Source organism: Phyllobates terribilis, unplaced genomic scaffold (assembly GCF_046119375.1).
Source record: "Phyllobates terribilis strain yellow unplaced genomic scaffold, ASM4611937v1 Scaffold_5__5_contigs__length_657084704, whole genome shotgun sequence".
NCBI classification, from domain to species: Eukaryota; Metazoa; Chordata; class Amphibia; order Anura; family Dendrobatidae; genus Phyllobates; species Phyllobates terribilis.
Genome location: NW_027362765.1, coordinates 549,573,210 through 549,589,071, shown reverse-complemented (window position 1 = coordinate 549,589,071; position 15,862 = coordinate 549,573,210). Strand labels below are relative to the sequence as shown.

At 43.3% G+C, this 15,862-nt stretch overlaps 1 protein-coding gene across 2 annotated transcripts in view; it reads left to right on the top strand.

Moving 5' to 3' along the window:
- The first annotated feature begins 2,358 nt into the window (after positions 1-2,358).
- UNC5B (unc-5 netrin receptor B) overlaps positions 2,359-15,862 on the top strand; it is a 195,204-nt gene continuing 181,700 nt past the window's right edge. For both annotated transcript variants that reach the window (XM_073685857.1, XM_073685856.1), the window contains exon 1: positions 2,359-2,585. In XM_073685857.1, coding sequence (XP_073541958.1) covers positions 2,504-2,585 — 82 coding nt within the window. In that variant the 5' untranslated portion in view covers positions 2,359-2,503. The remainder of the gene's footprint in view (positions 2,586-15,862) is intronic.

Below are 15,862 nucleotides of genomic sequence, written 5' to 3'. Positions count from 1 at the left end.
GAATACTGACCGAACACTGAGCGTGTGAACTGGCCTCTATGTGTGGTTGGGATGCATTTTTTAAATTCAAGGTGTCTGTGATTATTTTTGAAGCTGAATAAACTTCTACAGATCATTTTGATGTAAGTCTCATCGTTCAGGCAGCTGATGTCTTCAGATCAGAACTATGGGCTGTACATGGGTCACTGATGGCGGCAGCACATACTGGAGAGGTGGGTCACTGATGGTGGCAGCACATACTGGAGAGGTGGGTCACTGATGATGGCAGCACATACTGGAGAGGTGGGTCACTGATGGCGGCAGCACATACTGGAGAGGTGGGTCACTGATGGCGGCAGCACATACTGGAGAGGTGGGTCACTGATGGCGGCAGCACATACTGGAGAGGTGGGTCACTGATGGCGGCAGCACATACTGGAGAGGTGGGTCACTGATGGCGGCAGCACATACTGGAGAGGTGGGTCACTGATGGCGGCAGCACATACTGGAGAGGTGGGTCACTGATGGCGGCAGCACATACTGGAGAGGTGGGTCACTGATGGCGGCAGCACATACTGGAGAGGTGGGTCACTGATGGCGGCAGCACATACTGGAGAGGTGGGTCACTGATGGCGGCAGCACATACTGGAGAGGTGGGTCACTGATGGCGGCAGCACATACTGGAGAGGTGGGTCACTGATGGCGGCAGCACATACTGGAGAGGTGGGTCACTGATGGCGGCAGCACATACTGGAGAGGTGGGTCACTGATGGCGGCAGCACATACTGGAGAGGTGGGTCACTGATGGCGGCAGCACATACTGTAGAGGTGGGTCACTGATGGCGGCAGCACATACTGGAGAGGTGGGTCACTGATGGCGGCAGCACATACTGGAGAGGTGGGTCACTGATGGCGGCAGCACATACTGGAGAGGTGGGTCACTGATGGCGGCAGCACATACTGGAGAGGTGGGTCACTGATGGCGGCAGCACATACTGGAGAGGTGGGTCACTGATGGCGGCAGCACATACTGGAGAGGTGGGTCACTGATGGCGGCAGCACATACTGGAGAGGTGGGTCACTGATGGCGGCAGCACATACTGGAGAGGTGGGTCACTGATGGCGGCAGCACATACTGGAGAGGTGGGTCACTGATGGCGGCAGCACATACTGGAGAGGTGGGTCACTGATGGCGGCAGCACATACTGGAGAGGTGGGTCACTGATGGTGGCAGCACATACTGGAGAGGTGGGTCGCTGATGGTGGCAGCACATACTGGAGAGGTGGGTCACTGATGGCGGCAGCACATACTGGAGAGGTGGGTCGCTGATGGTGGCAGCACATACTGGAGAGGTGGGTCGCTGATGGTGGCAGCACATACTGGAGAGGTGGGTCGCTGATGGTGGCAGCACATACTGGAGAGGTGGGTCGCTGATGGTGGCAGCACATACTGGAGAGGTGGGTCGCTGATGGTGGCAGCACATACTGGAGAGGTGGGTCACTGATGGCGGCAGCACATACTGGAGAGGTGGGTCACTGATGGCGGCAGCACATACTGGAGAGGTGGGTCGCTGATGGTGGCAGCACATACTGGAGAGGTGGGTCGCTGATGGTGGCAGCACATACTGGAGAGGTGGGTCGCTGATGGTGGCAGCACATACTGGAGAGCTGGGTCGCTGATGGTGGCAGCACATACTGGAGAGCTGGGTCGCTGATGGTGGCAGCACATACTGGAGAGGTGGGTCGCTGATGGTGGCAGCACATACTGGAGAGGTGGGTCACTGATGGTGGCAGCACATACTGGAGAGGTGGGTCACTGATGGCGGCAGCACATACTGGAGAGGTGGGTCACTGATGGTGGCAGCACATACTGGAGAGGTGGGTCACTGATGGCGGCAGCACATACTGGAGAGGTGGGTCACTGATGGCGGCAGCACATACTGGAGAGGTGGGTCACTGATGGTGGCAGCACATACTGGAGAGGTGGGTCACTGATGGCGGCAGCACATACTGGAGAGGTGGGTCACTGATGGTGGCAGCACATACTGGAGAGGTGGGTCACTGATGGTGGCAGCACATACTGGAGAGGTGTGTCAGGTAGCGCAGCCGCCATCCTTCCTCCGCCTCCTCACTCCCCCGTGTCCGCCTCCTCCGCTCCCAGCTCCGCTCGCCCTCCAGTAGACGCCTCGGCTGTCGCTCGCCCCCCTGCAGGGTCTCTGGTGCTAGTGCTGCTGCTCGCAGGACACCTTGGCATTGTGGCAGTAGGCAGGGGAGATGCGCACATACCCCTGTGCTAGCTGCACCTCTGCCGGACACTGACTGGCGGCCACCCGGGAACTTTCTCTCCACATGCCCGGCGCCTCTCTGCACTTTCCCGGCCGCTTGGAAACTACTTGGCAGTGGATTTGTACGTGAAGTAGCGGACTGTGCCTGGCACTCATTGCCCGCACCCCTACCAGCCGGGGAGGGGGCAGAGCACTGGTTCTGTGTGCGGGGAGAAGCCCTGGAGTGTGGCCGAGGAGCAATGACTGCAGCCCGGATCCCCAGCGCTCCCGTCCTGGCGCTGGCTCTGCTGCTCAGCGGCAACTTTGGCTCATCCTTGGCAGGTAACGATCGGGCTTGTCCTGGGCACCGGGCACGGTGGGCAGCCCCATGATAAATAATAGGGCTTCTACCCAGAGGAATGTGATCGATAGGACCGATGCGATTATTCTCAGACCTTTGGACAGTTTGACAAACACTTGGTCATCTGCTAATAACAGTGTGTACTGGGATCAATAAAGGTCTGCACGGATTCAAGGGGTTAAACGCATTGGACTGAACTGACCTTTATCCTGACCATTACCTTGTTTGCCTCTAATTGGTAAAAAGCTTCTTGCATTACAAATGTAGCAGAGATGAATTTATCAAAGGCAGCAGAGATAACTTTGTCTGGGGTTTTCCATAGGGCTGCTGATAAACTTTTATCCTCTGAGGCTGGTGATATGAGATATTTATCTGCAGATCCAGGTCTGATACAATCTGATGGCTGTGGGGTTCATAAACATAAGAATAAGAGCAGATCCTTCCCAAATAATGGCACATTTACCATAGGCATCAATGTGCAGAGCCGAGAGTACGCCATGCTAGGGGCATCTCCTATGTAGATGTGTTGTCTCTATTACTAGGGCTCCAGCTCTCACCTGAGCTCCCAAAATCTGAGGCTTTTATTCTTCCTTACTATGTAGGAGATAAGGCCCCCTCCTAAACATCCTCTACCACCCAACATTTAGGAAGTCTAACTACCATGATGGGACCAGACCCCATTGTTATGTATAAACAAGAACCCTCTATTCTATACCATTACCTTAATGGGCCCAGGGGGTGGAAAGTTCTTCATTCTGCTGATTTATATTGTTTAGTTAGGGCTTAGCAGTCAGTAGTAGAGATAGTGATAACACAGGAGGGAGATCCAGCTCCCTGATAAGCTTCATTAAGGAACAGGAATGCAGACACACAAGGGTTAAAAGTTCCCATTACCCTTATGGCATCAGCATATACTGCAGCTCTGTTTCTATAATCTTGTATTTGGCCTGTGAGGCGTCCTAAAATAAGAAATGTTCTATCAATGGTAGTGGACGGGTTAATTTTTAGTATATATGGCGGTTTCTTTAGGTGCGATCCAGTTTTCTTAGATTTACAAACTCTTCTCTGCAGAGACTCTAATTAGACTTCATTTAGTATGTCTGGATGAATAAAGTTGCTATGTGGTGGGAAAACAGTAATTGAACTAATTATGCTGTTTGCCCTTCACATTGCTGGTTCCTGCAGTGCTGTGTACTGCCTGCTCATGTGGAAAGAAGAGCTGATGGGGATCCCACTGTGGTTCTGCTGGGGGACGTCAGGTCTGGCTATCCCTCAGGCTCCACATGTGTCCCTTTTGCCTGTGGGTTATTGTCATGACATCGCTACGTACTACAAGTGCTTGCTCTGCTGCCACCTCTTTATAAAGGCTATTCTATAGACAGAATGCTGTAAAAATGATTCAGATGCAGCAGAGCCGAGCCTGTCATTAACTCATTAGGGCTGCCTTGTTTAGTACATTGTGATGACGCTTAAGATAATGCAGCAGGCTTACCCCGAGACCTGAGGGAGATGTCTAACACATGATACCCCAGTGAAAACAATGTCGGCTCTGCTATACCATACAATTAGCCTGATCTGATGTGTAAGTGCGCTGTAATTAGAGTAGCCATACGAACAGTGCTACACCACGATACAATGGTGACTTCAGCACATATTAGGTTTTTAGGTTCTGCCATTTATAACAATGGTCAAAGTTGTGGACACTAGTTTGCACCAACAACGCTTTATGTTGTTACACTTTGTGAGTCCTTATAATGATTGAACAATTCAAATATATATTGTGGTATCGCCAGAAAAATCAATGTAAATACTTTGATGCCCAAAAAATGACAAAATTATTCTCTCAGTGATACCTTTATTGGTTAGCCAGAAAAAAATCTATATATTTTTTCTGGTTAGCCAATAAAGGCATCACTCCGAGAATACTTTTGTCATTTTTGGGCATAAAAGTATTTACAGTGAGTCCTTTATAGAAACACAAGGAATAGTGCAAGAGAGTGCAGGGCTGGAGTCTGGAAGCCCCCCAATAATCCTCACTCTCCCTGAGAGACGCTGAGGTTAGACTCTATCCATACCCACCGCCCATGTAAAGCGCTAAGGATGAGGATATCCTTTTGCCTCTCCCTTACCAACCTAGTCTTTTGCATGCCAATGTACTGGAAGCCCAGTTCATACCATCTCCGCTGCTGAAGAAAACAGAACAAAGTCTACGTTCTGCATGCAAAATTAGCTGTTTGCATAAAATGCAAATAAGAAAAGGGTCCCACGTGAAGTTATTGTATGCATATGGTTACTGTTGACGGTGGAACGCGTTGGGCTTATGCTCCGGTAATCCTGCAGCATTTTCATAAGCTTATGGAAATGTCTGCAAGTTCCAACAATGTAAATCTCTGAAAAGACTTGAAAACCTGCTCATTTTTAAGTTTTATAGCAGTCTGGGGAGATCTGGCCCTGCGTGATTCCCTCAATAATAATAGATAATGGTTCTAAGTACTAAGTGCTTCTGTGATGTTTTCTTACTTTGCCCTTTGAGCGGCAAAATGGTGTAAAGATTCCTAATAGAAAGATGATTACACTGAGGTTTTAATGGTAAAGAATAATGTAATATAAAGGTCATGTAGTGCGGCATGGTGTATTAGGGATCATTAATGAAGGCAGCGTCTGGTCCTGTGCTCGTCACATCACTACTGGTATTTCTCTTTAGTTGCTATAAGTTAATAGTTACTGTTTATTATTATTTTATATAATATTTTCTTTACATTGTAACTTCCGGGATGTGGATAAATAGATGAATATACTTTATTTCAGGGCATCATGTAGGCGCCCATGCCCCATCAGGGCCAATCTAACCCTCCTGTCCTCTGTAACAGATAATGCTCCCTGTGGGGCCATAAAGGTCCAACACTTGTGAGGCAGCCATGAGGACTTCTTATTCACTTCCTCTTGACTTATCACACAGCTTTCTAAGCTCCCCTGCAGACAAGTGGATGAAAAGTCGTCCACTTTCAATTTAGAAAACTCGGAACGATTTTCATCTTTGCGCCTGTTTTTTTTTTTTTTTTTTTTATGTCCGTGTGATCCACTTTCATACATCTACATGAAAAAATATACCTGATCAAATTAGTTTCTTAGGTCAATAATAGAAATGTACCTAAAAATCAGATGCCACTTAGATGTTCCGTGTGGGATCATATTTATTTCTTTTTTATGCACCTACAAACTTGAATAGGGGGGAGTATCATCTGAGACTTGGAAGAAAGTAGTGAATACTGCAATTTTTTTCCCCTATTGAATAACATGGGTTAGTGTGCTGCCCGATGAAAAATCAGCCAGCACACGTTCAATTGATATGCTTGTCTGCATGAGCCCTAAGGCCAAATTCACATGTCCTTGATTGTAGCAGACAGCACATGGATGGCATCTGTGTGCTGTTTGTTCAATAATGGAATCATTCATAGAACTTTATAAAATAGTGAATCAGGCTAAAGTTGGGCATTTCTCTGCTTCTTTTTTTGTGGTTGATTGGTCCGCATAAGAAAAGGATGTGAAAAGAGCTATAGGCCATAATTGGTCTATGTATGAAAAAACCAGGTGTGTAAATTAGGCAGTCTGGGAGAGGTGTATGGTAGTAGATAATCTAAGGATTCCTAAGACTCTAGTCCAGCGGCCATGTCCGTAGTCTGTGACCGCCAGAGCAGAGCCCAGCAGACCTTCTCCTACCTGCCGGAATCCTCGGCACCTCTTCCTATTAGTAAACCTTGATTGATGTCATGCCAGCGTTTTGCCGTAACAATGACGTTGCATCAGGTCTACAAATCAGAAGAGGCCATGGGGTTCTGGCAGGTAGAAGGCAGCTCGCTAGGCTACCAACGAGGCGCAGGACTAGGTCTTGTGAATCATTTTGGTCACCTCCAATGTAATGTCAGCTATCGCTCGAAAAACGCTAACAGGTATACCTTATGAAATGCTACTGTGAATTCCCAGGACAGGAAAAGAAAAATAGGCAAAAATGTTTAAAAGTGTTTTTTATTTCATAGTTTGCTGGAATCTGTGTAAATATTTATTAGAAAGAATGGGCCAGCAATGATTTGCTTGGCTTTTCCCTTCTTCTAGTTGTGATTGGAAATATTATCTACCCTCACATATAATCCTCCTGAGCCACTGGAAGGGGTTTGGGATAAAGACTCATGACAAATGTAGGAGTCAGTAGAGTCACTTAGGATAACTGCATGTTATTAAGAAATGAATGACTTTAGTTGCAGATCACTTGGTGTAACTACCTGGTCAGGTACTAAGTCAATGTCTGGGCAGAAATGAGGGACAGGTACTGCTATGGTGTGTGTCCCAGAGATTAATGGATGTCCTGTGATTGAGATCTCCCAAATTCAGGGACTGTTTACTTTAGTGGGTAATCTGCAGGCAGAGATGGTTGTCACACCATGAACATGACAGGCCAGATAATAGGGCTGTTTCCTTCCGCAGCACAGCTCTTTGTGGACATTGTGTGGGCTGACTTGGATTTTACACATGGGTGGAAGGACTTGTATAAGGAGATGCCTGCATTTATTGCTTCTGTATTGGTTATTTTGGTGTCCATGTAACAATGCAGTCCAGTGACTCGCTCTATATTGGGTATTTTGGGTTTCTACCATCAAAATTCCCTAAATTCTAGAAATCTCCTTTTAAATTGTATCTCTAATCCTAAAAGCTGTAGGCATAGACCAGGCCTAGCATAGGTTTTGGTAGCTTTGGTTGTTAGTATAAGGCTGTATTATTATCTTATATGGCTGCCTAAGTACGAGCCCTTCTTTACTGTATCTGCATTCTTTCAAAATCATATAAGACCTAAAAAGGTTTTTCTGTCAGATACCATATCAATCAGAAAAAAAAAATTGCATGCCATATGTGATTAGCGCTCCATGTATGAAACCCGTCGGACCCCCTACAGAAACATGCAGAGGCCATATGGCTCCGTTCTAGGGAAATGTGCGGCCATAAATGTTGCCCGAGGCGAGTTTCACACGCGCCTATCGTGGCTCAGTTTTAGAGCCAAAGATGAGATCAGAAAAGCCTTTCCCAAAACATATGAAGAAATGTGTTTCACACAATTAGTGTATGTTCACATGACACCACCTTTCTCCCATTAGATGTGAGTGACAACCTTCCCTTGTTTCAGTAATTCATTTGTAAACTGGCCTGATGAAGGAGCCTCTGGGCCCTGAAAGCTGCAAATAATTTTTCTGGTTATAGGATAAAAGTATATAATTCTTAGAATGTTTTTGTATTTTGGGGCATAAACTTTTCCTAAAGTAAGGGTTTCCTTTACTCTTTTGTGAAAATGTCCCATTGTTGGTAGAAGATACAACAGCTCGGGGTTGTGTTTGTGCAGTCTGGCGGCTTTAAAAGGGGTTTTATATATACTGATATATTGCTAGTATATCCCACAAATTTGTGCTTTGTGGAGTCAAACCTCAGGGATGGGGTTGAGCTGCAATACCGCACACAGACAAGAAGAAGAGTGGCGCTGTTTTTGTAAAAAATGCTTTTCTTATAACACAAAGCAATTACCATTAAGAAAATAATGAATAAAATAAGCAAATATATTGTTTCTGCAAAACTTCCGCTTTACTTGTATAGTGTAAGCAGACCTCTTAATACATACATGGATGACTGTTCCATTTTGGGTTGATGATTTTCTTACAACCTCTCATTATCATTCACGTTCAGTCACTGCCCTATATCAAACTAGAGACGTCTTAAATGACCCCCAGCTGTTTTTTCTTCATCTACTGGAAAACAAACAATCCTTGTCCTCTTTAACAGTGAGCCTAAATCTCCCCTATGTGGCTGCACCCCTGTGAGATACTTTGGTTACACTAAGCATCAAATCAAGTTTAATGGAGAAATCTGGCAGCAAGAGATGAAGATTACTCATACTGAGAACAAAGATACATTCATGAGAATATAATAAGGTTGGAGCCCAATAAAAACTATATAGCCGCAGCATAGGCCGGCCTGTGGATCTGTTCAATGGGGTGAAGCTTTCTTGTATTGTCATTTGGAAGCTATTTTTTCTTTTATTATGGCTTGTTTGTTTGTTTCTATGCCTCTGGGAATATTTATTTTTCCTTTTTTTCTATACAATTGGTTACTTTGTTTTCTTAGGTATAGGATTTGTACTAAAGAGCCAAATATGATCTTTTTTTGTCAACATATATGTTAGGGGAGATAGAACTGTATTAGGACTTCATAAAACTCTGATAATCCTGTAGGAAATAATCAATATTAGCCCCTTATCCCTGTGCTTTGTGATATCTGTTGTCTCGACCTTAGACAAGATTCTTCATTAATATTATTTCTTGATAAAAGGACATTATTTTGATTCTGATCTGTCGCTATTATTTTCAGTTTTTTTCACTTTTTTTTCCCGTGCAGTCCTGATTGAATGCAAAATGTTCACAATGTGTAAAGTGTAGCATTCACATTTCATGTAACAGTCAAACCTGCAAATGTCATCACAACCCACTGACAAATGTGCATAGGTGGGGAGGGGTCCTGGTTCAACCACAGCATCAAATGTTGGGACCCTCATTCATTAGGAGTTTACTGGAAAACCCCTTTTTAATTAATACAGTGTCCCAGGCAAAATAAAAAAAAATAAAAACTACCTGGACCCATTGTGAAAATTGCAAGATTTAATTTTTCATTTTTTTTAAATACAAATTGACATGTTTAAAAAAAAAAACAAAACAAAGCAAAAAAAAAAAGTTGCCAAAAATGTAAATTTTTTTTTTTTTTTTAAACACAAATACCTGATTAAAACAATAGGTCATTTTTTTATTATGCCTTTCCTTTAAGGGGTTTACTGACTTACAATAACCTTCAAATCAGTTGGACCGTAAATTGCTGGTAGAAGAGTGATGCACTTTCCCTGACTATAATGGTGGGTGAACGACACGTGCTTATGGTGCCACTTGTCTACTTTGAGGTGCCACCCTGCCCTCCTATATATTGTGGAGGATGTAACCAACTTGAGACATAGGAATCTGTTAGAAGCCGACAATAGAGGCTGTGGCATCTTCTAATTATGTCCTACACAAAGGAGCTGTCATGTTGAACTCCTACATGCCCTGTCTCTCTTGTCTCTGACAACTTCCTTTACAGCACAGTTGTCAGGCCTCCATACATATGATATTGTTGGCTAAAGATGTTTGGCAGCTTCTGACAACCTTTCTTTCATATGCATAGTCATTTAAAGAAAAGAAACCACTTTATGCGAAGGAGAGCAGACATTTAATTTGTAAGGCCCCCACCCCAATGCTGAGAGTACAAGTAGATTAGTTACAATGCCCAGATTAATGCCCAGGCAGGTCTACTTATTCTTCATTTTCCTATAATTTGAGAAATATATTGTCCAATCTATCTTAACTGTTTCCATTGCTTCACTAGTTCAGCCCTCAGTACACTTCGTGACACATAGACAATGCAAGAACACAATAATTTAAATGGAATTCTCCAACAAATTTCATTTTTCGTAATAGTACATTGATTTCACACCTCTGCTGTCTCAAGCTGTTAGAGGATTTTTTTCGATGGCCTTTGGTGACCGCAGCATTTGGAGGCTCTGAAAGACTAATTTATGTAGAAGATTGTTCTAATGTAATAATAGATATATAAAGCCGAATAATCAGTGTGGCCGGTATATACTTTCCTTCTACATTACTGGTACTTTGAAGAACTGGTCTGATATTTGTTTGTGTATGTATATATACTGTACATTTGTTATAATTGTCCTTAACTGTGAAAATCTGACAAAATGGTAATTATATCCTTCTTACATGGAAATACTTTGAAAACCAAGAACTGTAAGAAGGCAGATAAGGTGTGATACCACAAAGTGAACACTGCCATTTTTACCTTTTCTTAGGGCATTGAATTCAAGGCTGCTAATGAAGTGCTAATATATGCACAAACAATTTTTGACTAGTTAAAGTGACGCGTAAAAACGGATACAGCCAGTCTGCTAAAAATTGTCTCCACCATTAAGATGTAGCTTATAGCTGAAAATAATGTGATGGATATAGAATGATAATTTAGAAAGAAGCCATATTGGAGATGTATCCATTAAAGGGAACCTGTCACCAGGTTTACCCCATGTAAAGTATGGCTAGCATCCTTAAGCCCTGTGTTATAGCATTGTGGTATTCTGTATATATGTCCCCGATCCCCTCTGCAAGGCAGAAAAAAAGCTTTTATCTTACCCGCAGATTGCGGGTCCGGTCCGATGGGCATCTTTGGTCTTGATCTGGTGCCTCTTCTCTTCTTACAATCGTCGTCCTCCTTCCCTGCTTCATATGGCTGATGCATCCTACATCATCCACACAGTGTTCTCCATCATGCTCCTGCGCAGGAGTACTTCTCTGTGCCAGAGTAAAGCACCGTAGTGCACATGTGCTGGCTTTACCTATGGGTCATCGGTGCTTTTTGTCTTTTCTCGGTACACGTGCACTACAGTACTTTGCTATGCCCTCAGCAGGGTAAAGAGAAGGGCGCCTGCGCAGGAGAGCGATGGAGGACACTGTGTGGATGACATAGGATGCATCACATGAGGCAGGGAAGGAGGACGGTGATCATAAGAAGAGAAGGCACCAGATCAAGGACAAACGCCCACCGGACCGCTCCATCGGGGATTATGATAAAAGGCCTCTTTTGTGCCTTGCAAAGGGGATTGGGGAAATATATACAGCACGCCAGAATGCTGTAACAGAGGGCTTAAAGATGCTGGCTGTACTTTATATTGGGAAAACCTGGTGACAAGTTCCCTTTTAATAATTTATGTTTGTGTGAATTAAATGCCTTGTAAAAGTCTCTGAGCTCCCTTGATTCTGCCGCTCTTTTCAGTTTTGGCACTTTCTCGCTCCATTGCAGAGATGGTCACATTTGTTTTTTTGGAGTGCAGTATGTGAATTCTCTGCTTGAGGTGCAACTGGGTGTTTCTTCAGAGTCATCTGTGGGGGCGTGCGCTGTCATTCTTCCCAGACCCTGCCAGTCACAGCTCAGCAGCTGATTCAGTAGTCAGTCAGCCTCAGACGCTGCTGAGCTGCGATTGACAGCTTTTGGGAGTGAGGAATGACAGCACGCCCCCCACAGATGACTCTGAAGAAACGCCCAGTTGCACTTCAAGCAGAGATATTACAAACTGCGCTCCAGAAGATTTCAATGTGAATATCTGCAATGAAGTGAGGCAGCACAAAAGAGCGGCATAGCCAGGGGAACTTAGAGATTTTTACAAGATATTTAACTCCATTTTCTGAGCAAGTGACAGGTCCCCCATTAAAATACCTAATTTCAAATCTACAGGTTGACGTATACACAGATATATCTATATTTATTATGGATGACAAGCAATATGAGACCCAACTCTTGGACAGATGTTGGCTGCTGCTTGGAAATTCCGAGACATTTCTGCAACAAATCTGTGAATATACCATTATTATGTAATCCTATATAAACCCCTTAAATACAGTGTAAAACCAGTGATCTATTCAGTATGTGCTAATTTCTTAATTGGTGTCTGTTTCAGGTTGAGTTTTCCCATCAGGGCTATCATGATCTACCACAGATCAGGTTTGCCGAGTCTGTGGTCAGATTTAGTAATCAAGTAATAATCCACACGTCCTTATAATGAGATGATAACCACATTCTCACGACAGTCGTATCTGACTATATACGAGAGCTGGTGATTTGTATAATGCTCATGCCTGATGTAGAGGAATAGCAGCTATACAATGTTCCTATATCATCAGTCGCAGGGTAACTGGATGAGTCGATAATATTACGTTAGGGAAAATTAATGCAGGCTTATGCATAACTCATCTTGACACTGTTACTTTGCAAGCCATGGATGGGATTCCTGCTTTCCAGTAACTTCTTTGTAGCCTCATTGTGGGGTATAAAATGATTCTGTCATTCTGATGTAACCTACTTTTATAGTCTATACATTATGTTTCAGTTAGGTCAGAAATTAACATAGGTGATAACTTTTAATTTATTGCAGCTAAATATATCTTTTTTCCAACTGGTTAAAATTATTCTTAAAGGGATTCTATCAGTAAGATCAATCCCCCATTATATCTTCTATCTGTTGCTATCTTCCACAGTAATTAGTATTTTAATTCATATGCAAATGAGACATTGAGTGCTCTGGGTGTGACAGGTCACCTAACAAGTCTCTGTCCCCCAAAGTTGTTACCCCACTCTGCACCAGCCTCTGGATTGATGGTTTACTGTCTGATTTCCTTGCCTGACATCATACAAGCAGTGAAGTGAGTTAAAAAATCAAGTTAAAGAGGCTGGTGTTGGGTGGGGAGACAACTTATTTGTGTCCTGTCACACCTAGAGTACTTAACTCATTATTTGCATATGAATAAAGATGCAAATACAGCAACAGATAGAAGATATAAAGGGGTCCATGAATTTACAATCTAAAGTAATTTGCATGGCTATATATGTGGTTTAGAGGGAGGGGGGTACTATTATAGACAGATTCCCTTTTAAAGGTGCAATGATCGGATTGGTTTCCAGTAATAAAAAATGATGACCTTCAGTGATCCCTCACAGATGCGTCTCCAGTTACAGTACCTCTGCTACTTTGTGCTTCTTGGTCTCATCATCCACACACCAGTAATGGTTGGAAATACCTGCACAGACGACCATTGTCTGAGGTGGGTCACCATTGATTGGCTGAGAAATCATTTCCAGAAGAGACCAGCGACGACCAAGTGAGCATTGTAATGGGATCTGCATGGTTTGCTGAGGGACGAGTAACCCTTATAATCACTTAAAATGTTTCGGAGCGGTTAAATTATTTAAGAATAGTTTTCATTGACTGGAAACCCCTTTAAAGTGTTACATACAAAGTCTGCTGTTGTTGGGAACTTGGTACCGGATTACCCAACTTGGAAGGTAGCCTTACTTCAGTAGACATAAACCATATTATTCAGCTACAAGTACACAGCTACATGCATGATCTCAGCAGAACAAGACCCTCTTGTCACTTAGATCAGCAGGACTGTGTTTTATATAGTAGATTCAAGTTACTAAAACTACAGGAAGACAATTTAAGTGTACAGTATAGTTACAGGATGTCCTAATCTCCTAGAACTGTCAACTTCTGACCTGAAAAAAAAATATTAAAAGGAGGTCAAGCAGGAAAATTGATAAAATCTTAGTACAATTTCCTAAGAATTTGGTAGCTTTTAAATATTTAATGAAAGATGTGAAGAGGAAAATGTGAATGACACTCAGGCTAGCTTTTAGAATACTTGCATATTAGCTGGAGACACAGCAAAGTTCTTTGACTCTTCTTTTCAAAATAGCTCCTAGAACTTACTAATGATCCCGCCTTGGTGAAGAAGAAGAGGTAAGCGAAGATCAGACATTTTACGTCTTTGGCTCATAATGTCTTAAATATCTGGAACATTTGACGTTTTGGAAGACTATAGCTGTACTATATCAATTCGTGGAGATGACATTTAAGGGTTTGTCTTGTGGTTTAGATTTGTCCCTGGTTTCTGCAGGCACTTTACCATGTGAACTGGTTGTAGACTATGGTAACAGTAGAGATGAGCAATTCAGTTTGCACTACCCTGGTTCGGCATTCAGTTCGGTCCTCTGTTTCAGCCAATCTTCACTTCTGCACCCTAAATCCTGGATGCCTCTGGCACTTAATAGACCACATGGCACCAAATCTGGGCAGCCTGGATCAAATTGCTCATTTCTAGTTAACACAAAGGTTTTTTTTTACATGGATTTCGGCTTGAATTCAACATGAAAAGTCATGTAAAAGCCACCAAAAAAATCACTTCCGGTTGTTTTCAATAGTAAATTTGCATTGTCGTTATATGGTCATTTTTAAGTATTGCTTTAGTAAATGACATGTCTATGTGAACACAGTGGCAGGTTAATGTGGCACGTCAAAGAGCCATTGCACAGCAGCAATTCAAGGGTCAGTCTTGTATTTCTGCTAAGGATTCCACTAGTAACATACAACAGATTAATTTATCCATAGGAAAAAAAAATCATATCTTTACACTAGCACTCTATTTATTTGGATCACATTTGACGTTTCCAGCAGGGCTGTGGAGTCGGAGCCCATTTTGGTGGAGTCGAAGTCGGTATAAAATGGACCGACTCCGACGCCTAAAATATATATTATATTGGGTACAGTAATTCAATGCAGTTTGTGGGGAATAATTTTTTCATAATAATTTGGGAAAGTTCTGAAATGTCCTATTCCTGTTCTAAGGGTCTAGACTTTTAGCTGAGATGAATCTGTTTCTACAGTAAGCTTATCACTTAAACATGAGCCATGTATGAGGGAGTCGGAGTCGTGGAGTCGGTGTCATGGAAATTGAGGAGTCGGAGTTGGAGTCAAAGGTTTGGCTTACCGACTCCACAGCCCTGGCTTCCAGCATCTATTCTTTTTCTTGTAGAGATTGCCCTTTTGAAAAAGCAATTCTCTGTGTCTTTTCCACTTCATACTCAGTTTGAGCGGAGTGTTCTCCTGTATGTTCTGCAGCCAGGCCATAATAGTTTCCAGACTGCAAAGCTGGTTCTTGTACTAGTAAGTAGAGATTTATAATCCATCAAAGACATGAATTTAGTGGTGTCAGTGAGCCAGTAAGCTTCCTTTACTACATCATCACATTTCCACAACTAAGGTTGGCATGCCATGTTCTGTACAGCTCAGCAATAACTATAAAATGTGCATCTATTGCCAGACTGCAGGCATCGCCCAGTCAAACCAAGTTCACATGTTCTCAGCATTCAGACCTTGGTTCCTGGTTCCCGATCCTTTAATAGGGAAGCCGATATGTTTGTAAAAAACACTTCTTGTTCCATATTTTGCAACTTCTGAATATCTTATGTATGTTCTCTTGTGGCCTGATCTTTGCCCTAACAGCGAAGGTTGTGTATACATCATTGTTCCATCCAATATAGAACGGGAATTTTGCACATATCCAGAAAAGGTTTACAACACACTGTGTCATTAAAGGGCTCCTCTGAGACACAAGGATCTCTCTGTGCCTTTTATAACATAATGATATGGTAATGCTGTAAGTATAGGGATCGTGCTTCTGGCGGTTCTGAGGGCTTACCTGGGGGGCTAGCGATGCTGGGCCTGATGCAGTTTACTCAACTCAATCATTTCTGCTCTCACCAAGCTAAATGATGTATGAATTCATTGTTTTAATGA